Here is a 22,738-nt window from a genome sequence, read left to right on the forward strand (position 1 = left end):
TTTATACATTATTTTTAGCGAACATTAACCTTCAAATATGATAATTAATTCTGTGAGAAAAAATGGAATAAAAATAAAAAACATAAAAACGCTTATAAAAAAAAAAAAAAAAAAAAAAAAAAAAGAATCAGGTATACTAGTAAATTTTCATAAAAAAAAAATAAGTAAAAAATTGTTATATTCGCCATCGATAATATTAATGAAAAAGAAAAAAAAATGAAATTGTGTAACGTATTAAGATGATAATAATCGATTCAATCGATCACAATAATCGAGCTCAAGGGTCTTATAATCGATCACGTCAAGGATTTTAGTACCACCATCCTTCCTCAGATTTTTTCGATGTATCATTGATATCTATTATCAAAGAAGGTAGATCTAATTTTATTGGACTCCCACTTGAGTTATTCGATCTCGATCATACTTGGCTATCATTCAAAGCATGCGCGATAGAGTTTGACGAAAAATAATTGGCAATCGTCGTTAAGGTCAACAAAAGATCGAACCGAATTTGCACGAGTCAATCGATTAATCAATTAGTCAGTCAGTCACTCAGTTCATCCATTTTCGTGTTGTTGGTCGATAATTATCGTTACGCTCATTTCTTTTTTGGTTTTTAAAGTCGTGACAAACGGAAAGTATAAATTAACAGTTTTTAAGATATTTTATATATTTTCCGATTGTTTTACGGGAAAAAAAGACAGAGACAGAAAAAGAAAGAAAGAAAGAAAAAAGAATTCTTTAAAAAATTAATAAGTTATTCGAGAATAACACCGCCGGAGACCATGTCGGAGAAGTTGAATGTATGCGTCGTAGGAAGTGGTAATTGGTAGGTTAAAGCCAATTGGCAGTTATCACAATGACTATGGCCTTGACTTTTTTTTTTTTTCTTCTTTTTAAATCTTTACTATTGTTATCCTGTTTTTTTCTTTTTGTTATGTTCTGTTTCGTCTTCTTTTCTTTCTTTGTTATTATGTAAAATGAGAATATATGAATCGAATGGTTTAATTACAATGTTTTATCATAATTTAAAAATAATATATTGTATGTATCAAAGAAAGAAAGGGAAAGAAAAAAAATGTTTGATAATACGCCGTGAATGCGTTTATATACAAAATTTAATGTGTACACATTTTGTACTCATTTTTATATTATCTAACTATAGTTCTATTTATCTATACAAGAAGTACGCCAGTTATGTATACATTTCCAAGAGGTATTTGAAACATTAAGAGTTGAGAATCACTGGTGTAGGTAAAATTCTACCGTTGAAGGACGTATCGTTTCAACGCACGGACATAGCACATTGCACTGTCTCTTGACGAACGTACGTATTTCAATACGAACGTCAAGACGAACATTACGTACATCTCTTGGCACAGAATTGTAATTCCTCAAAGTATTTGAAAGTAGAACAGAATTTTCATTGATAATACGTACCTACATATCGTGATCTCCTTTTGTACGAAATAAAAAAGAAAGATTTTTCTAACTGATATATGACTCGTGAAATCGCATTGTAAAAACATTTTTCTCTAATATTTCATTTTCATTTCCTTCCTCTATCTTTTTTTTTCATAAATTTTTTTATTTTTTTACCTTTTCCTATATATTTTTCTTTCTCCTTTCTGGTAAAGACTCCTTTTTGTTGTTAATTGTTATTTGTTTTTATCCTATATACCTATCGTAGCTAATGTCATTTCCTGCCATATCCATTACATCTTTACAGTTACCATTTTATTGTTGATCTTTTTACGTTTTTCATAGATCTCTTAATTATCGATATATTGCATTTTGTACTTTACTCCCAGCTCTAGCTTTCTCAATGTCTAGCCTTTTACAATTTCTTTATTTCAATTTGTATATTACTCATATATAGTTTTTATTAATTCCTACATTTCTTTTTTCGCTTTATTTACATGTCTTATAGACATGCATTCACACTGCATTTCTTTTCTCCTTACTAACTTTTGTATATATAGAGTAACTCATTTCAAATGATATAATCAAATATCTTCGATTCTACTGATTATGTAAAAAAAATATCTCGCAACTAGTTAAAGTTACAAAAAAAATTTGCATCGTTTTGAGTTAACTAGAAAATACATGTGAACATTTTTTTTTACTCGTTATCTTTTTGAGTTATGAAGGTCAATAGCTTTTTTTCTTTTTTTTTTTTATTTTTCTGTAAATAGATGTCATAATTTTTTTTAGATGGATATCTATAATTTCCTTTTTGCATATTTATGTAACAGTGGTCACTTTTTATGTAGTAGTGGTTATCACTGACCATATGTAGTAATATGCTTGCTATTATGCATTATTTACGAGATTATCAACATCTTAACGAATGACTAACAGATTCTGTACTGTACTAGAATTAATATTCCATGCTATGCAAATATATTATTCACAAATCAAGCAGTCATGTATTTTAACGAATCTAACGATTGTTTTTCAAATCGTGCTATCGAAAATAAACTACTTTAATACTCAAGATGCATAGTAGCAGTTTTTTACTAAATATGATTTTTATTGCAAATGAACACTACTATACATATACATAAATGTACAAAGAAAAGTTATAGATATCCATTTATAAAAATTATCAACAAAAAGAATATTAACATATTTAGCAAAAATATAGACTCTCTCTCTCTCTCTCTCTCTCTCTCTCTCTCTCTCTCTCTCTCTCTCTCTCTCTCTCTCTCTCTCTCTCTCTCTCTCTCTCTCTCTCTCTTTCTCTCTCTTTCTCTTTCTCTATTGTTTATTAAATATAAGAAATCAAAAATTACTTATTATAGATGATACAATAAAAAACTTCGTATTAAATTTGTATAATTCTTGAGTAATACGTACGTGAAAAAATTTTGTAAATATACGTCGATCAAATCGATAATACTTTCATGATATATTCATTATTGTGAATATCATGTTTAAATAGAATTAGAATTGTCCACAAAGTTTTCATGAGATGCAAGAATGAGTTATGTAAAGGATATATTTATAGAGTTGATGTATTTAAATACGCAAGAGAATTCTCTTCGACATCCATTATCAATTTTAATCCAGTGTTTAGTCTTTTGCATATGGTAATACTACTTATATTATTCTGATATTATATCTGCCAATATAGTAATATAAATTATACATATTTTATGGTATATCGTTTATAAAAAAAATTGATAATAATACTAAAAGGACTGCAAACAAATAAAAAAAAGGAAAAAAAATTATAAAAATATACTAACATGATTTCTCTCTTTCAGGGGCTCAGCAATAGCAAAGATCATTGGTGCAAATGTCGTCAAGCATAATAACAAGTTTGGCACACGTGTACCTATGTACGTGTATGAAGAAATAATTAATAATCAGAAATTGACAAGTATAATTAACGAGTTACATGAAAATATAAAGTATCTTCCAGGACATAAGCTCCCAGAGAATGTGGTAAGTATTTTTTCATTAAATAAATAAGAGAACTGCAGAGAAGATTTTATTTATTTTATAAAATATAATTATAAATTTAATCAAATTTGATTTAGTCTGTTTACTTTACATGAAAATGTTTCTATAAAAACATTAAAAATAAACAAGAATCTTTCTTTATAAAGGATAGCATGTATATTATCATCGTTTATTATATTAACATTTTAATATTTAATAATCTGTAGTTGTACGAACATAAACTTTGCCTGATGGCATGGAAACCTTGTCAACTCCTTTCGGGAAGAGTTTAGGTAAATCTTCATCCTTTACAGTCGGCAGAATCATGACCTTTTCTCCAGGCTAAAATTAATATTCCCATTAACAAAGATTATTTTTTTCTTATTGTTCTTCACTTAACATAACAATAAAAAAAAGAAAAAAGAAGTCAGACTCACGATCCAATTGGCAGGCGTTGCAATTTCCGGTTTTCTATCGACTAACTGTAGAGAGTCGATCACACGTAATATCTCGCTGTATAAGAAATATTAAATTAAACAGTTGTATAAAGAAAAAAAAGAAAAGAAGATTATTTAAATAGTTTATTTAAATAGATTATAAAAATGATCTAAATCATTTGAGATATTAAAATAAAAAATATACATTTTGTTATATACTATTCTTAAAAATTTTTAATTACATAAAAAAATTAAAATAAATATACTTATTTTTTTTTGTGCTTATCCTTATAGAAAAAGTAATTTTTATATCATTCAAATACAAATGACAAAATATCTTAAAATGATAACGATAAATGCATATTTGATTTAGATCACTTTTATAATCACCGACTCAATTGTAACTTACTCGACGTTACGTCCAGTAGAAGTCGGATAATGCATCGACAAACGAAGTCGATGATCAGGACTTATGATGTAAAGTGCTCGTACAGTTTGAGCAGTTTCTGGATCATCTTTGCTATCCTCATCGATCATATCGAGCTGTACTGCTAAAGTTCTATTTGCATCGGCAATGATCGGATATGGGAATGCTCCGGGAATATCACGGCAGTAAGATTTGATATCCTTGTTTCGTATAAAAGCATTGTAAAAATCGTTGATTTTTTTTATCAAATTCGAGTTAATATATAATAAATGGATTTTTATTTGTATCATTAATGAATTATGAGTAGTGTACACTTACATTCACCCAGTCGACATGATCTTTGAGTTTATCTACGGAATGAGCTAAAAGTTTAACGTTACGTCGCTCAAAATGGGGCTGGTGAACAGCGATACGACCCAATTCAGTAGTACAAACTGGTGTAAAATCGGCAGGATGAGAGAAAATAACAACCCATCTGAAAGAAATTATGAAACGTTTTATATAACGTTATTTATATTTCATTAAAATTAGAATTAATTAGATTATATTTCTAATCATTTGAGATAATATATTTATAATACAGAATACTAAATAGTATATCTATTATATTTAAATAAAAAAATTACACACATATATATATATATATATATATATAACATGAAATGATAAAGAATAAATTTATCATATTCAACAATAATGAATGATCAACATATTCGAGATGAACAAGTACAATGAAAAAGTATCACAGATCGATAAAGATATTACTTGGCACGTTAACGTCAGTAAACAGCCAAAGATAATTTAGTCGTTGTTTTTGCAACAAGTTGCTATTTAAGATCATGACCAATTCTCGTTCGATCATATCTTTGTTCAATGTGAAAATATTATTTAATATAACGAATTTTCTTTTCTTTCCATTTTTATTAAAAATTCACGAAAAAAAAAAAATAATCTCCCCTTTTTACTTCTATTTGATAACAGTACCAACTATTGCGAGTGTTCGATCTAATTATGATTCCATATCTCATTTTAGATAACTTAAATCAATCTAGAAATTGTTCGTCTAACCGCGCGAACCGACCTTATTTTTACTGATATCTACTAATAAATGAATGAAATCTATTATTTCTCTTGATATCGACCGAATGGTTCAAAGTAAAATAAAACATGTCACGAGGATCATCGTTAATACTTATTATCGATTCCTATTAGTGCAAAATAAAAAATTAATAAAAATAGATTTATTTGTCACATGATAATATAACTTATATTTTTTCTTATTTTTATTTTTACTAATTGATATAATTATTTTATATCATTTTATTTACATTTTGATTATTAATATCCGACAATCATAAAACGATATACAAATTATTCGAATTTCTAAAATTACATTTTCATTTTTCTATATATATTTTATATACATATATGTATGTAACTTGTTTTAGGACTGATTAATTTTGATAATATCTATAGGATAAGCGAATAACAATTTAATCTATAAAATTTATACATTCATTTTTTTTTTTAAATACTTGATATAAATTTTGGAAGTCATTATTTTATACTTTTTATCTCCGATAGAATACAGAAATTATTTCTTTTAAGTTGTAAATATATTTCATATATCTAGCATGCTAATTTCTAAATATTTATCTTAAAATAATTCTTTCATTTTTTTACTTTTTACGATTTAGAAAAATTATTCAATTTAAAAAAAGATATATGTATATTTCTATAACCGATTTTAATTAGATATACATATATATTTTAATACAAATATGTAAGAAAAAGTAGTCATAAATATTTAGCTTTATATTTTACTCTATTAGTTTTAGATTAGAATATATAATATGTATTATATATATGAATTTACTCACGAATTGCCTTGCCATTCGTAAAATTCAAGTGGACCTTGAGTGGTCTCGGCCTTGAAATTTGGGATAACGGAATTTAACCTCATCTTGAAGAAAGAAAGTTTGAAATATATCACCGGAGACAAATGTGTACTCTGAAAGAGTCGAATGTAGACTGATGTTATAAGAGAGCCGATCCACAATATAACTTCTTTTATTATCATCGGCCATATCGGATGATTCAGTTCTATCTCTATACGTGAAACATTAGGAGAATTGATTCTTTAGATGATCGAAATGGAAATGCAAGAACTATTTTCCGTATAAGATTTCACTTTCGATAAAATTCTACATTAGATCGTATCTGATACAGTGGTATGGTATACCTGTATGGCAATGAAGTCAAGATCATTGCTAAATAATTTTCTTAGCGTGAGTTCAGCATCAACAACACTAGATAAGATAACACAAGAAAATATTATGTAATTTTTATCGAAAACACGTGGAAGTTGATAATATTAAACTAAGAAGATAAAAAAGTTTTTTCTGAAAAAATAATTAAATATTTTTTATTTTTGTAACTCATTGAAAATAAGATTGTACTAAAATTATATTTTTATCTATTTACAAATGATCTATTATATTCGTTTATGCTTATATACACACGATAATATTATACGATAGTATAAAATATATGTAAAATATATGTAAATAGTATAAAAGATCTTGCAAGTAGTACAATGTTGATTAAATAATTTTATTCGATTTAACTCAGTATTTGTCGAATTATCCATTTATATACATACATATACATACGTATCTGCGTTTGATACGTATTCGTTTGAATATGTCGACCTTGAATGAATTTATAGATCAGTGTCAAGGTGTTGTTGCATTAATGCCAATCACATGCACATTAATGTTGCACTAAATATTTAATATGAGTGATAAGAAATGAGAATAAAGAAAAAAGACTGCAACTGAGTGATAATGTAATCATAATAAATGATTAATCAATACACACACATACGCACACATATGTTTAGTGTACTTATGTTCTAATTCAATTAACATCAAATCCAATCGATATGAAATGATAAAATAAATAATAATGAAATGAAAAAGATACTTTTTAATTATTTTTCATCCTTAGGTAGCAGTTCCAGACGTAATTGAAGCTGCAAAAGATGCTGACATACTGGTCTTCGTTTTACCACATCAATTTATTCGGACACTTTGCGCTACATTACTTGGACAAATTAAACCAACTGCGGTTGGTTTGTCGCTGATTAAGGTAAATCATAAAAGAAATACATCACGAGATATAAGATAACATCACATGCATGTCTACATAAATTTCCCTTCAAGGGTTTTGATCAAGGGGACGGTACAAATATCGAGCTTATTTCTAAAATCATCGAAAAGAATCTGAGGATACAATGTCATGTACTGATGGGAGCAAATTTGGCAAATGAAGTTGCAGAGGAAAAATTTTGTGAAACTACCATTGGTAATTAATTAATTTATTATATCGTTAATTAATAACGATTGACAAAATGAATTTATATATATATATATATATATATATATATATATATATATGTATATATATATATATTTATATGTATATATATTCTTTATATATATACATACATATCAAATATAATATATATAAAGCTATTTTAATATGAAATATATATAAATTATTTATATATAGGTTGTAAGGATAAACGTTTGGCACCAATATTGAGGGATCTTATACAAACACCTAACTTTCGTGTGGTAGTCGTTGAAGATACGGCAGCTGTTGAAACATGTGGTGCACTCAAGGTGATAAAGATTTGTAATTTTCATTTTTTTATGACTATTCTATTTTTAATTTTTTCTTTTCACTATTATTATCACTGTAGAACATAGTGGCATGTGCCGCTGGGTTTGTCGATGGCTTAGGATTAGGAGATAACACAAAAGCTGCCGTTATCAGATTGGGTCTTATGGAAATGATAAAGTTCGTTAATACTTTCTTCGGTAGTGCAAAACTTGATACGTTCTTCGAGAGCTGTGGTGTAGCTGATTTGATTACAACTTGTTATGGTGGAAGAAATCGTCGTATATGTGAACAATTCGTTAAAACTGGAAAGGTAGAAATAAAAATGACTTTTAAAAGAGGTATTACACATTAATATTAATATATCAATTTACTTTTTATGAATAACAGAGTATCAGAGAGTTAGAGGCGGAACTTCTTTCCGGACAAAAATTACAAGGTCCTGCTACAGCTGATGAGGTCCATGGAATGTTGAAAGCTAAAAATATGATGGATAAATTCCCACTATTTGTTGCCGTACAACGTATATGTCACGAAGAAATAAGACCGGGTGATTTGATCGATCAAATTCGTATTCACCCCGAACATGTGTTAGTACATTCATGATGAAAAGAAGAAAAGAGTGTTCAAATGTTATGTTCTAAATTTTTTACAAGTTCATATATTACAATTTCAGAAAACAATTTCAATGATTCGTATAATATTTTCTTTAAAATATCAAAGTATACAAAACTCGTGCACGTTTTTCTATGGCATGTTGCATGATAGCGTAGTTATTTCATTTAATCGACTGAATCCGTAATTCACAAAAGTTTTTTTTTAAAGAGGTAAGTTACAAGAATTAATCTTAACATTTTAATCCAATTGATTCTAATGATTATATTAATGATAATATTTCAGAATGATAATACTAATGATTCTTGTTTCCCTTATGAATGCGGAATAAATTTTTTGATTGTGAAATCGATATAAATTATTCTCATTGGATTTAAAATCGTAATAAATTTAAACTCGTCTAATGATTTTAGGTTGAGAGTTGAGGGTGCTGGACAGTAAAAACCATAAGTGAAGTATGCTCGTGGCAATTCTTGACTGAAGAATTTAAATTTATGTGAATAAATGTAGAATACATTTAAAAGTTCGATAAAGGCTATGTGATTAACTAAGGATCGTTAATTCACAGGAACATCCAATAAAATATATTGTATCTAATATATTATGAATAAAAATTTACTCATTACTGTTGACTATAATGATTTTGAATGAAAATATAAAATTAATTGTTTCTCTATTTATAGGTAATTTTTACATACCCTTGTAACTAACAATGCAATATATATGTATACTCTACATAAATTTTGATTTTAAATATTTTAAATTTAATCATTCACACGTAATAAATAAAATAACAATAAATAATGAATATTTCTACTACAATGACACTTAAAAGAGTTTTACTATATACAAATGTATAACTTTAATATAATCATTATATACATAATCTAGCAAATTATCTTTTTAATGAACTTATCTATCAAAAATTACGATTTCTTGATATTTTCTCCGCATATAGGTTTTTTGTTAGCTAGGTTACTTTGACTATTATCTGAACTAAATGAACTTGTACACGTTGCATTGTCCGTTAACATGTCTGGTGTGATTCGAAGAGCTGAAATTATTAATAAATAAATTTATTTTTATTATTAATAAAAAAATATTAATATAATTAATAATTTTAAGAATTTTGCTCATGATACTATTCATATCTTACCAAATATTCCAGGTTTCTTTTCGACTGCTTGAATTATGGTCATTCGTATTTCATGCTCAACTTCTTGCGCAATTTTATTTAACTGTAATAAAATTTTTCATCAGAGCAAAATAAAAAAAACCTAAATTGTTTATATATTAAAAATAATATATACATATGTATTACCTCTTCTATAGCAGCATGATTCATAATATCTTTATTTTTTCGGTACTCTTCATTTATTTTAGCCCTCACAACTAAATGATATACACTAATGTTTCAATTAAATTTTATTTAAATGACTTTGGATATTTTATTTAATAAAATAGAAAAAAGGAATAAAAAAAGCTATCCAAGAGTAAAGATTTAGCTTATTATTAGAAGATCTTATATATATTTTTTATAAGGAAAATAAAATTACCTCCCAATGCATATTCATCCCCTTTAAATGTATTTAACCTAGTCCTGTGTAATTTTTTAAATTGATGCAGTACCTAAACCAAAAAAAGAGGATTCAATTAGTAAAAAACAATGAACTTAACCTCAAAAATACAATTGGAATAAAGTAATCACATAAACAATATAAATAGATTACTTTTCTTCGAAGGATTTCTGCCATATTTTAAAAATAACTTTTATTATTTAACAATCAATTATTAAATAATAGAAACTTGAGTCATTTACAACAATAATTATATGCAATAAATATCTAGCAAAAGATTCATTAGAGTACTAGGAGCATCTCACATTTTGATTGGATAACCTTGCGCCAGTCGCAGTGCCGTATAAAGAAATTTCATGAAACATGATTTATCGTTAAATTTTCCAAATTAAATAAGAAAAATCTACTAGTAGATCCTTTTAGATTCGTTTCTCCAAAAAAGATTATTCAAAAATTATCAACAAGAAGATAGGACAAAAAATGCTTTGAAAAGGGTTATATAGATTAATTGTACAGAATTAGAATGTATCCATACATACATGCATTAACTCGAAGCATGTTCAAAATGGCGCTGACCCTGAGAAGAGAAGGAAGACCGAGCGGTTGAGCGAGTTTATCATTATTGCCGTATTAACATGGACGGGAAAAAATAGAGACACACGGCAAAATTATACGGGTGACTTTGTCGATTTACGACGATGGAACAAGGCGAGAATCGGCAAGCACGATCGGCGTAGAGATTGAAATATGTACGCTCGTAGATGTGCGTTCATTATATTGTGAGAGAGGGAGTGAGTGTGTGTGAGAAAGAGAGAAAGAGAGAAAGAGAGAGAGAGAGGGAGAGAAAGAAAGAGAAAGAGGCAAAAAGAAAGAAAGAAAATAATCTCTTGGCGTTGTGTGAAGCGCGTTGTCGCGTCGTGTGTCGCGTTCCCGTTTCCTCTGCGAGTCGGTGGGTGCGTCCGTGTGTGCGTGCGTGCGTCCGTGTATGCGTGTGTGTTAAGTCAAGATGGCGGCAACGTTAACCGTCGAGCAAGAACAAGTAAGTGATTGTCAATAGCTTAATCGCATCGTTGCACTGTCAATGAACGCTTAGAAACGATAAAAATCAACTTATGAATATTTTCATAAGAAAATCATTGTACGTTATCAATCATATCAATTCGTTCTTTCACGTACAATATAAATGATGTAAAGGTATGAGATATATCGGAGTAAAATTTCAATTTTCTTCTCTTTTTAAACATAGATATATTTTCGTTTTTGCGTTATAATATATGGATAAATGCATAACGATTTTTGATGAGATATTAGATTGAAGTAGTATTAAACGCTAGACATATTTGGCAAAAGCTATATGGACGTGCAAAACTATTCTTCAGACGTACTTCGCGCCAACGATAGCTTTTACACTCTGCGCGCACTTCCTCTCTTCACGCTTTCTCTTATTATGAATCATGTTAGCTCTAAACAAGCGGTCTTTAAACATTTCACATGTTTTTTAAATCTTGTCTCGTGAATAATATTACTTTTCGCTGGTAAATTCATTTCTCTCAGACATTCTTTTCTTTGACATTTAATTGAAATATATAAAAAATGTTATTTAAATTCCGTTATAACTATGTCGTTAACAAAGAAGTCGATGACACTTCACGGAATGAATCTTCGCTCGTTCGTTCGTTGTTTGATAAATGAATTCGTTGATTTGATATAAAATATAAAACATTTTGAAATATTAATCAAAGTTCCCATTAGTTGAAGATCGAATCGATTCCTTTTTGGCACCTACCAAATTATTCGTAAACATATCGAGTTAAGGTATTGAATTTCTTGACCCTGACATCGACTCCGATGCCTTTAACCGGTTCTTAGCGAATGGGATGCCGGAAGTGATGCTTGGTGGGGACGTAGCCGGACACCGGAAGCTATATCGGTATACAGGGCATGTGCACAAATTATGGTGAAATGACCATGGGACATTTGAAAATATTTAATCTCACGTATCGTTTTTCAATGACTATTTTCAAAAGGACTATTTTTTTGGTGTCTTTATAAATTTAAAAAGGACAAAAATTTTGGTGTCGTCAAAACTTTTGCCCCTTGTATATATTATTATTAAAAATGATAAGTATTATAAATATTTATAAATAATTATAAAATATCTTTTATATTTTATAATATTTATAAACATTTTAATATTTATAATATTTTACGAAATTTATAAATATTTTAACAAATTATAAATATTTTTAAGAGAAGTTTTATTCGCCGTTGCTATTTTTGCAGGCTACAAAAGAATTTATAGAGGCTGTGAATAAGTGTCGAGCTGGCAGACGTGCCGGACCAGTTTCCTGGAGTACAGCAGTCAAATTTTTAGCAGCCAGGAAATTTGAAGTAAGCAGAGCTTTAGCTCTTTATGAACAGCACGAAGCTACCAGAAGAAGAGAAGGTTTGGCTGTTTTACATCCAACACAAGAACCATTACTCAGTGAATTACGTACAGGAAAATTTACTGTTCTGGTAAGATTGCTAATAATTACTTTATAGCAGTATGATAATTATATATTATTTATAACACAAGTTATATAATGTCTATTGTATTATAGCCTTCAAGGGATGCAACTGGTGCTGCTATAGCAATATTTACAGCACATTTACATCTTCCACAAAATACTACACATCAAACTACTCTACAGGTTAATAAATAATTTAAATTTTTGCTAGAATATTTGTAAATTGCTAGAACATTGAAAACATATAAATAATAATTTAGGATAATTAACAATAATATTATTTGCAATATTTACTTTTTTAGGGTGTTGTGTATCAATTAGATGCGGCTCTTGAAAGTGCAGATACCCAGAAACATGGTTTGGTTTTTATTTATGACATGTCTGATAGCAAGTACCAAAATTTTGACTACGATCTATCGCAAAAAATTCTCACTCTATTAAAGGTAAGCTTCAAATACGTTCCCTTAAAACCAAAAACTAAACAAGTCGATGTTATTACATAAAAATATGACACTATTAGTGAAGCATGTATGAACGCTTATAAATGAAAACTATGTAATATGGATAAGCACAGAGTGCTTAACCTTACACAACAATTACATATGCACACAAAACATATTTTATTCCAACACGAAAGATAAAATCCTTTATAAGTGCATACTTGATTTTCACAAAGTAGTACAGTATTATCAATGTATTTTTTGTTGTGAGTAGTAATTTACGTAACGAGTTAATTAAAAAGTATGTCTAACACTCTTCCTCCTGTGTACTAATAGCATCTTTTATGCCATACCTATTGTATTTATTTTTTTTTTCTCTTAATAAGCCGAGCATGTGTCTCTGGAATGTAAAAAAAGAAAAAAAAAAAAAAATAAAAGGAAAATGGAAAAAGAAAAAAGACAAAAATATCTCCATTACGGATAATCATAGTTACGGGCGAAAGCGTCGATATCATTGATCCGGTGATCGAAAGTCATATCATATATTTCATTCGACGTTATTAATATAAAATTATGAAAACGAGTCGGTACTGTCGAGGAGCGAAATTCGTTACGTACTATTTGCACAAAAAAGTCTAATCATATCTCGAAAATGAATAACGCTACTTCACTTAAACATATTTTCACAGAAAATAAGTACCGAAACCCGATATTTCTGGCTAGAAGGTATATGAACATCTTCACCGAGCGGTTTCTTACGATACACGCTCCAACGTGGTACACAGCTGCGTCTTCTGATCGATCGCATTTGCCATCGATAATAAACTCGTAAGACACGTCCGCACCTGTAGATTTAAATAATTAGAAAATCAGACTAGATTTTGTTGATAACCTTTTGAATGAAAAATAAGTAAGAAATGAGTAACACACACACATATATATATATTATATATTATATATATATTATTATTATTATTATTATTATTATTATTATTATTATTATTATTATTATTATTATTATTATTATTATTATTATTAGTCTATATTATTTGTAGTCTCTTCTCTCTCTCTTTTTTCTAAGAGATCGACAAATGCATATATTTTATCAAAGATCGAGAGTAGAGAGTGCGTTGTTTTTATTTTTCCTAGTGCAACCGCCTTTCGATTGCGCTTTTTTTCCCGCTAATGCGAAATTTCGTTACTTTATTACTAGTAAGCGCTGACGCAGGCAATACTTAGCCGTATATATATTAGGACGGTAGATGAAAATCGTTAAAGCGTCTCGACAACAGGGATCGTCTCGCGAGTTACAAGGGTGCAGGTTCAAAGAGCAACGAAGCCAAAGGATATTTATGCGCTGCTGCAAACTAGCAGGGCTATAATTGCGCGTCGAAGCGTGTCGTGTGAGATCGTTAATAAGAATTTTAAAGGTTTCAAAGGGAGGACGACAACGATCACGATAACCAATTTTCGTTCATAGAATAAATACAAGAATAGAAAAGAAACGCGCGGGAACGATTTAAAATTGATATACATTAAAATTGATATACATAAAGAAGTTCTTTTTTACGTAAAGAAGAAGTTCTAAGTAAAAGTATTTTGTATGTTCGATCATTTAGAATTAAGTTAATCATGGCTGGTTTATCTTCAGCCTATAAGATCATTATTGTTTCACGGTCCGTTCGATGAAGCGTTCAATGAGGAAGGTTATAGTGTCATAGCCAAGCGGAAGGAAACGCGTAAAACGCTTCTAACGTTAAATCTAGAACGTGCTATCTCTGTTTTCACGACGCTCGCCCTGCTCGTGTTATGCTTTCCCGCTCTAGTCGATAATCTCATCTCGGCCTTCGGCTAAGGAAGATACAGTTTTCCTTGTTAACGTAAATACATTAAACGGTGAAATGCGGTGAAGAGAAGATCAGTAGGAGTCCATTGTGTTTTATAGTGTCGATCTTATATAGAGACTTATAATGTGTTTAAAGATATTTTTCCTTTTTTTTTATTATTTATTTTTTTTCTTCTTAATATTCGATTAAAATCGGTTTACTTTATCTATATTTACTTATCTCGAAAGAAAACTTTATGTCGTCAATTTGTCTAAAGGAATGATTAAACATCTAATAAACAAAGTCGTAGTCAATGTGAACAGTATAGAAAAAAAAAAAAAAAAAAAAAAAACTGATTTTTAAATATAGACATTTTAGACATATTTCATATTAGAACACTTTCTATGATATTATTTCCATAAAGCTTCACGCTTACTGACATTTATTTGGATATTTTTTTTATATTAATTCTGATGTATAGAATACGACTATGAATTTATTAATATTTAAAAGAATACTCTATATAAACGTGTGCATGTGTGTCCACATATGACACGCGCGCACGCACGCACACACACACACACACACACACACACACACACACACACACACACACACATACACATACACATACACATACATACATCCGTATACGACAACCCTTCTATGTCGTATACCTCTGAGACTGAAATGAGGGAGAAACGAAATTCGCGTAGGGAAAGCGGTGGTAGAAAGTTGAAATATGTTGAAGAGAAAGAGAGAGAGCGAGAGAGACATGTAGATATAATGGTTATAAGAAAGAAAAGGAGAGACGTATTACGAGCGTCATAGGGTTGTTGAGAGGGGATGAGAGAGAGAGAGAGAGAGAGAGAGAGAGAGAGTGGGAGACAAAAAGAGAGAAAAGATTCACATTGCGCATGCGTCGTTACATGGGGACAACGTCGCGACGCTCGCGGTCAGTAATCATCGTGACCCCTTTGCGGCACTATCGTATCAAGATTAAAAGGGATTTAACCTGATTGATCCTTTTTCTGTCTCTCTTTTCCTTTCTCTCTATTTTTCTCTTTCCCCTTATCTTTTCTTCCTTTTTTTTCTTCTTTACGTTCCTCTTTTATTTATCTCGAAAAAGAATAGACAATCAGAACATTTCCATGTTTCTTTCGAACAAGCAATTATTCAAATATACATTTTCCCTTAGTCCGACCTCATTTCCGTTGGTGCGTTCCGCTTTCTCTGACGTCTCTCTTTCGCTTTCCCCTTTTCGAGCCCTTGTTAAGCGGCGCGTTACACATACAGTTATAGTTATCTCGTCTTATCGATTGACCGACCGACCGACCGACCGACCAACCGACCAACCATTCAACCAACCAACCAACCAATCGACCGCCGGCCAGTGGTTTTAAATATGAACTTGTGTAGTTATTATCTCTTTGTTTTTTAAAGTTTCTCTCTCTCTCTCCCTCTCTCTCTCTCTCTCTCTCTCTCTCTCTCTCTCTTTCTCTTTCTCTCTCTCTTTCTCTCTCTTTCTCTTTCTATTTCGCTTTGATACGTAGGAAATATTTTCGTGCGTGATTTCTTTTTTCTTTTTTTTTTTTTATTTTGAAATTTTTTCCTTTCAACCCGATTTCGTTTCTTCCTTGCAGTGTAAACTTATCTTAGCTCAAGGTGTTGCGTCGTTTTATCGAGTGTCGTCTTACTTTCGCCGAAATGGATTAATTAAGCGCGCGCGTTATCGATTCTCTACCAGGTACTATTCTGGCAAATTACCGGTAATCTCGATTAGAGAAAGTTCGAGCTACATTGGTAAACAATTCTTCTGAAATATTTATCAATTTTTATTTACAAAGAAGTAAGGATTTATTTACGATTTTGAAATTTATTTTATTGGAAAAGGTATAAGTTGTACTATTCATCGTTCTTAAATTTCGAATTTGTAAAGTATGAATAGTGTGATGGTGAATAGTAGTGGGTGGTAGTGGTTGGTGGAAGTGCTGGTGGTAGTGGTGCTGATGGTAATGGTGGTGGTGGTGGTAGTGTGGTGGTGGTAATAGTGCTGCTGACGTCGTGCGGTACTTCCGCCATCTGGTTTCAACGGAGAGGGTTGGAGGTAGTTTTTCCGAGTAAATTCTTTTTAATTATACAAATGATTTCATATCGAAAATTTTGCGATCTTTTAGGATTTGCTTGTTCATATCCGAAATGAACGTCTTTTTTTTCTGTTTTCTTCCCATTTCCGTCGTCGTTTCAGGTTAATTTCGGTAATGACTCTGTAAGTTGATTTATGTATCCCAGCGGTGCGAAGAAAATTATAGGCTCATGTTAAAAAAAAATTTTTTTTTCTTTTTTAATACTTCAAATCTTGCTTTCTTTATCCTCTCTCTCTGTCTCTCTCTCTCTCTCTCTCTCCCTCTCTCTCTTTCTCTCTCTCTCTCTTTCTCTTTCTCTTTCCCTTCTTTTTCCCTCTCCCCCCTCTGTCTCGTTTTTACGAGAATAACTTTTTATAGGCTTGTAACTCATCATCGATGATACGTTTTAATAATCCGAAGATCTTCCGGTTCTTGGCTTTGGGTTCTTCCTTTTTACGTAGAAAATCTAAAATTATAATCGCGACCTATAGATCTTGTGTGATCATTCTTTACTTTCCGTCGTCTATCTTGCGAAGGATTTCTTCGTGATAAATACGTAGTTCGAGCATCGCTTACAGCTGGCACTGCATGTATCAAATGTATACATCGTTCTATTATTGCGATGTCTTTCAAAGGTCACGAGCGAGGCGCTTAAAAAAAATGATTTATGCATTGACGCGGTCGGTAGTTGAAATTCTTTTCATTTTCTTCACTTTAGCCTTCTGAACTTGTGTCATATGTTAAGAGTACAGTTAACGAAGAGAAAAAATTATATTGATTGTTTGGCTTGATTGAGCTCGCCGCTTCCGTTCTATTTTGCTTCTTAATGTTATTTTGTTTTCTTTGCATTACTTTCGTAGCGTCAAAATCACGTACGTTTTTTCAAGTATTATTTTGTTTCATTAACGATTGAATTTATTTCATTTTAATGGTTATTGTTACAGGGTGGATATCCAGCAAAACTTAAGAAGGTTTTAATTGTAACGGCACCACTTTGGTTCAAGGCACCTTTCAAAATCCTCCGTTTGTTTGTTCGTGAAAAATTGCGGGACCGAGTGTTTACTGTATCCATTCCTCAATTGATATTACATATACCACGAGAATCATTGCCACATAGGCTAGGAGGCACCTTGGAGATACAGCATGAGGCATGGCTATTACATTGTCTTAAATCCATGACAAACCGAGGCGGGGGTGAACTCTGTGAGGTCTGCGTAAGAAACGTTTCATATTCTTCTGTGTTTCTTTTTTTTTTTAATCAAAACATCACTTTATCTTATATTATATTTCTTTGATGACATAGGTTACTCCCAGAGTGGGAACCCCACTTTCACCTACATTAAAGAATCATACAGTTCACCAGAATCCCAATGGAACACCGATTAGTAATCCAACTAGTCCTATAATCGATAAGAATAAGATAAAGAATGGTGTTTCAAACATTGGAGATATTGAAATTACTAACGGTGATGTGTGGATGGCAAACGACGAAGCACCATCTCCAGTACAGCCTCCGTCCTCAGCAAGCTCTGGTTTTAGCGATGATGATAGCCTTCATGGTGATCTCGGACTGCAAGCAGTTACTATGGAACAGCTTATCGAAGAAATACATTCAAGAGGTCGTGCTGGCCTCGTAGCGGAATATGTAGAAATTAGGCAGAGGCCACCTGACGGTTCCTTTAATAATGCAAAGTACGTGTCTTGATAAAAATTCATTTTTAAATAGACAAATGATAATTTGATTATGTATGTATATATCACCTTTTCAGATTAAGGCCAAATCAATCAAAAAATCGTTATACGGATGTGCTTTGTTACGATCATAGCAGAGTGTGTCTTTCTCAAGTAGACGGCGATGCAACGTCGGATTATATTAATGCAAACTTTGTTGATGGTTACAAACAAAAAAACGCGTTTATTAATACTCAGGGACCTCTTCCAAAGACATGTGGGGATTTCTGGAGAATGATATGGGAACAGCAAACACTTGTTATTGTGATGACTACAAGGTAAATTCTCATTTATAAATTTAAAAAATTTCATTGATAAGATTAATGTATTATATATTTCATTGATAAGATAAATTCTGTTTTTTAAATATTCAGGGTAGTAGAACGAGGACGTACAAAATGTGCACAGTATTGGGGTCCAGAGCCAGGTGATGAAGTACAAGCAGGTGGCTTCACTGTAACAACTTTAGAAGTTGATATAAATCCAGACTATACAATATCTATGCTCCTTCTTACAAACAACAAGGTAATAACACTCTAATTTTACACTGATCAGATTTATAGATATATGATTATTATTTATAAATTATCATACCAAATATATATATATATATATATTTTTTTTTTCTTTCATTTGTTAATTCAGACTGACGAGACAAGAGAGGTGTGTCACATGCTTTACACAGCATGGCCGGATTATGGCGTTCCTCAATCAGCTAGAGCTTTATTACAATTCCTATCCCTAGTAAGACAACAACAAAATAAATTATTAGCAAGTAGGGGTGATACCTGGGCTGGACATCCACGAGGTCCACCTATAGTAGTGCATTGTAGTGCTGGTATTGGAAGAACAGGTATTTAACATTTGCTATGATTTCCGTTGATTTTATTTATTACAATTCATTGTCCAAAAAAAAAAGAAGTATCTATAAAATTGATTTATTTGCAGGAACATTTTGCACCTTGGATATCTGCATATCTCGATTAGAAGACACGGGAACTGTCGACATTCGTGGAACGGTCGAAAAAATTCGAGCACAAAGAGCCTACAGTATTCAAATGCCTGATCAGTATGTTTTTTGTCATCGTGCTCTCGCAGAATATGCTCTTTCTAGGGGCATGCTTAGTTCTCAACATCTTGCTATGTTACCTCCAACGGTCGAAGAAGATTCTGATTAAGATACATACACACACACACACATACACACACGCACACACACACACACACACGCACACATATATATATTCCGATAGACATGAAGTAGGTTGATAAACTTCCTGATTATACGTATTCAGCTCTGTCCTGTCTAATAGTTTACTTCTAGTATAAATGACTAAAACTTATTTTTTTCTATCATTGCCATTCGATGTGTAATCCTTAAGATTTCTAGCGTTATATTAGCCTAATATTCAGGATATTCTGAATACAAACTAGTTTGTCAAAAAAAAAGGCCAAATCAGTAAGTAGAGATTGTATATTTCTATTTTATTTGATTTTGCTCACGTATTTTCAATTGAGATAGCGTGACGTAGCAAAGAGAGCACAGATTTAAACTGTCTGAGTAACATATTTGTGGCAAAAATACATTTATTCTTTCTATTTTATACTCTCTCGGTATACATCAGTGCGTAAAATTGAAAGAATTAATTTCCCTTTCTTTTTTAAATTTTACTGATAAAAGTCTTGTGTTTAAAGGTTATTAGCAAAATAAAAAATTTTATAAAAAGTAACACAAGAAATTTTTATGAGAGAGTTTAATCGTTACTTTGTGCGTTGACAAAGAGAAAATGATAATATAGAGTGCAGATAATGAGATATAAGGTTAATTTGTTTAACTGATTGAAACGTTATGACAACGTTATTTTGCAGTGGCCAATGAATAGTTGCAGTTTACATAAGATCTTATAAAGAACGTTATGATGTATAAAATGGTTTTTTAACCATTAAAGAAATAAGTGTAATCAAGGATACATCGATAGTCACTTTTGGGCAACCAAAGATTATATCCCTTATACCAGTTTAGAAAATTGGGGTTTGATATGTATAAAAATTTGATTAATATTCTGTGAGAGAGAAATCCTTATATACAGGGATTTTTAATCAGGGATCACATCTTGTAGATTAAATACTTCCATTTTGAATAAAAATGAAATGGGGCCTACAATGGCTTTACGAATATAAGCCTTTAAAAATAAGTTAAATAAGCTTCCAGCTTGTTTTAATGTCACAGACGCGCTTCGGTATGATAAAATAATGGAAAAAAGAAAATTTATGCGATATTCGAGTTTTGAAAAGAGTTGTTCTAAAATGTATAGGTCCTTTGATATTTCCATTAAAAGTGATATAATTAATTAGTATCATCTTAACGATTGAATATGCTCTACTAGCAAGCCTTGATACATATAATACATGTATATATATATATATATATATATATATATATATACATATATATATATATATATATGTATGTATATATAAAAAGTGTGATTTGGTATCTACGTGATTCGATACTTTAGAAAGAAGCGCATATAACACGAAGTTATATTCTTTATGCATAGTAAAACTTTAAAAATATTACAATTCGCATATGTATGTTCGTTTACTATTCCTCGTGATAAAAAGATGAAAACATTTGTTTTAATAGGGATATCTGTGAGAAGAAAAAAGAAATGAAAAAATGATATCATATTCAAGTTATTCGCCAATTTCGATGTTGCGAAGAATGACGTTTGAAAGATCGTATTATCCGAAATATTTATTATATTACCGTTTTAATTGTAAAATTCGATATGAATAATGAATTTATAATAAGACTGTTTAAGTTATTTATATCAGATAGTCACTGTTTAGAGATCAAAGTTTCATAACTTAAAATATTTATCATCAATTTATAACGTTCTCTTAAAATGTGCACATAGCGCAAATATCAAAAAGAAAAAAAAAGAAAAAGAAGAAAAAAAGAAAAAGAAAAAGAAAAAGAAAAAAAGTAGAAGAGATGTTGATTCGTAAAGCGTATTTATTTCAACGTTTGTCAACGTAAGCTGGATAAATACATTTTCTCGGGATATAATCTCTCACGTATATAAACGACAGAAATGATATACTATTAGAATTACAAAAAAAAAAAAAAAATGATAAAAATTATGGGATAATGATATTTTTATGGTATACATCGCAGTGTAAAACGACATATATAGAAATGAGAGAGGAGAATACATTTGAAATTGGAATTTATTTAAAGTCAATGTTTCACACAATTAAAAATGGCGAAGCGTATATAGAATTACGCAGTATAGATATTTCCTTATGCCGAGAAAAAAAAAACTAAACTTGTATTTCTCTCCTTCTAAAATTCTATGCCCCCGTTCCCTTCTTATTATATATGTACTAATTTGATCCAACAAATTACATTATTGCTCGGCTTTCGCCTTAGACTTTTTCTTATATACGGATTGCATACGTCACGATAATCGTTTTACGAAGAAAACTATGTCATTATTTTTTAGATATTTTCGAAATACAGAGCGCGTTAAAAGAAGAAAATGTTATAAATGAATAATAATATGCTCGTAAGCATTTTTACGCTTTCATGTGTACCATGTGTAGTTTATCTAATAATGCAGCGTCTAACATTTTATTTTAGTAATAAAAAAAAAAGAAGAAAAGAAAGTTTACCAATCGTAAAAGAAACATGTTGTTAGAAACATTTGCGAATTTTATACATAAATAATGCTGTGTATCGGTCGTGAATATTTAGTCAAATAAGTTTAGCGGTTTTGATATATAACGTACGTTCCTCCCCCCCCCCCCCCCACCCCCACGTGGGTATAATCTACAAAAGTATTTTATTGATGCGTACACGTTCATTATAATTATTATCATTTGGAATATGGAGGAAAGAAAAATGCGTCTACC

General features: G+C 30.4%; 4 protein-coding genes across 12 annotated transcripts; 2 read left to right on the forward strand and 2 right to left on the reverse strand.

Annotated features, from left to right (window-relative positions):
• Positions 1-137: 137 nt before the first annotated feature.
• On the forward strand, positions 138-9,235 carry LOC124953227 (glycerol-3-phosphate dehydrogenase [NAD(+)], cytoplasmic-like). 5 transcript variants are annotated; one of them, XR_007102172.1, is made up of 9 exons: positions 2,968-3,092; positions 3,270-3,450; positions 7,321-7,461; positions 7,536-7,677; positions 7,885-7,997; positions 8,078-8,308; positions 8,386-8,585; positions 8,672-8,822; positions 9,024-9,235. XR_007102172.1 is itself a non-coding variant. In XM_047504316.1 (8 exons), the coding sequence occupies exons 1-8, from the start codon at positions 786-788 to the stop codon at positions 9,049-9,051; spliced, it is 1,080 nt and encodes a 359-aa protein (XP_047360272.1). In that variant the 5' UTR covers positions 138-785; the 3' UTR covers positions 9,052-9,235. The 5 variants fall into 5 exon arrangements, 4 of the variants coding, with proteins under 4 accessions (XP_047360272.1, XP_047360263.1, XP_047360281.1 ...); XM_047504316.1 differs by lacking the exons at positions 2,968-3,092; positions 8,672-8,822 and adding an exon at positions 138-829; XM_047504307.1 differs by lacking the exon at positions 8,672-8,822.
• Positions 3,484-6,467, reverse strand: LOC124953249 (peroxiredoxin-6-like). The gene is made up of 5 exons (XM_047504344.1): positions 6,192-6,467; positions 4,630-4,786; positions 4,294-4,511; positions 3,885-3,960; positions 3,484-3,789 (listed from the first exon to the last, which is right to left on the reverse strand). The coding sequence occupies exons 1-5, from the start codon at positions 6,389-6,391 to the stop codon at positions 3,661-3,663; spliced, it is 780 nt and encodes a 259-aa protein (XP_047360300.1). The 5' UTR covers positions 6,392-6,467; the 3' UTR covers positions 3,484-3,660.
• On the reverse strand, positions 9,210-11,214 carry LOC124953254 (complex III assembly factor LYRM7). Of its 3 annotated transcripts, none has more exons than XM_047504377.1 (5): positions 10,727-11,214; positions 10,167-10,239; positions 9,932-10,002; positions 9,767-9,848; positions 9,210-9,664 (listed from the first exon to the last, which is right to left on the reverse strand). In XM_047504377.1, the coding sequence occupies exons 1-5, from the start codon at positions 10,730-10,732 to the stop codon at positions 9,537-9,539; spliced, it is 360 nt and encodes a 119-aa protein (XP_047360333.1). In that variant the 5' UTR covers positions 10,733-11,214; the 3' UTR covers positions 9,210-9,536. The 3 variants fall into 3 exon arrangements, with proteins under 3 accessions (XP_047360333.1, XP_047360315.1, XP_047360325.1); XM_047504359.1 differs by lacking the exon at positions 10,727-11,214 and adding an exon at positions 10,493-10,697; XM_047504369.1 differs by lacking the exon at positions 10,727-11,214 and adding an exon at positions 10,341-10,486.
• Positions 10,733-22,497, forward strand: LOC124953204 (tyrosine-protein phosphatase non-receptor type 9). 3 transcript variants are annotated; one of them, XM_047504256.1, is made up of 10 exons: positions 10,733-11,226; positions 12,471-12,704; positions 12,791-12,880; positions 13,000-13,140; positions 18,034-18,303; positions 18,393-18,781; positions 18,859-19,098; positions 19,195-19,345; positions 19,466-19,673; positions 19,769-22,497. In XM_047504256.1, the coding sequence occupies exons 1-10, from the start codon at positions 11,194-11,196 to the stop codon at positions 19,996-19,998; spliced, it is 1,986 nt and encodes a 661-aa protein (XP_047360212.1). In that variant the 5' UTR covers positions 10,733-11,193; the 3' UTR covers positions 19,999-22,497. The 3 variants fall into 3 exon arrangements, with proteins under 3 accessions (XP_047360212.1, XP_047360224.1, XP_047360216.1); XM_047504268.1 differs by having other exon boundaries at positions 18,865-19,098; XM_047504260.1 differs by having other exon boundaries at positions 18,034-18,297.
• Positions 22,498-22,738: the final 241 nt, after the last annotated feature.

The sequence above is a fragment of the Vespa velutina genome, chromosome 1 (assembly GCF_912470025.1).
Source record: "Vespa velutina chromosome 1, iVesVel2.1, whole genome shotgun sequence".
NCBI classification, from domain to species: Eukaryota; Metazoa; Arthropoda; class Insecta; order Hymenoptera; family Vespidae; genus Vespa; species Vespa velutina.

What these genes read in the sequence shown, in the direction of transcription:
- LOC124953204 (XM_047504256.1), top strand. Translation starts at nt 11,194, where the DNA reads ATGGCGGCAACGTTAACCGTCGAGCAAGAACAA. An exon ending in CAGGAAAATTTACTGTTCTG is followed by an intron (nt 12,705 to 12,790) that starts GTAAGATTGCTA and finishes ATTGTATTATAG; the next exon opens with CCTTCAAGGGATGCAACTGG. An exon ending in TCCTTCTTACAAACAACAAG is followed by an intron (nt 19,346 to 19,465) that starts GTAATAACACTC and finishes TTGTTAATTCAG; the next exon opens with ACTGACGAGACAAGAGAGGT.
- LOC124953227 (XM_047504307.1), top strand. Translation starts at nt 2,983, where the DNA reads ATGAGTTATGTAAAGGATATATTTATAGAGTTGATGTATTTAAATACG. An exon ending in AAACATGTGGTGCACTCAAG is followed by an intron (nt 7,998 to 8,077) that starts GTGATAAAGATT and finishes TTATCACTGTAG; the next exon opens with AACATAGTGGCATGTGCCGC. An exon ending in CGTATTCACCCCGAACATGT is followed by an intron (nt 8,586 to 9,023) that starts GTTAGTACATTC and finishes TAATGATTTTAG; the next exon opens with GTTGAGAGTTGAGGGTGCTG.
- LOC124953254 (XM_047504359.1), bottom strand. Translation starts at nt 10,552, where the DNA reads ATGTTTCATGAAATTTCTTTATACGGCACTGCGACTGGCGCAAGGTTA. An exon ending in GGATGAATATGCATTGGGAG is followed by an intron (nt 10,003 to 10,166) that starts GTAATTTTATTT and finishes TATATCATTTAG; the next exon opens with TTGTGAGGGCTAAAATAAAT. An exon ending in ATCATGCTGCTATAGAAGAG is followed by an intron (nt 9,849 to 9,931) that starts GTAATACATATG and finishes ATTTTATTACAG; the next exon opens with TTAAATAAAATTGCGCAAGA.
- LOC124953249 (XM_047504344.1), bottom strand. Translation starts at nt 6,391, where the DNA reads ATGATAATAAAAGAAGTTATATTGTGGATCGGCTCTCTTATAACATCA. An exon ending in TACGAATGGCAAGGCAATTC is followed by an intron (nt 4,787 to 6,191) that starts GTGAGTAAATTC and finishes AATTTCTTTCAG; the next exon opens with ATGGGTTGTTATTTTCTCTC. An exon ending in CAACGCCTGCCAATTGGATC is followed by an intron (nt 3,790 to 3,884) that starts GTGAGTCTGACT and finishes TATTAATTTTAG; the next exon opens with CCTGGAGAAAAGGTCATGAT.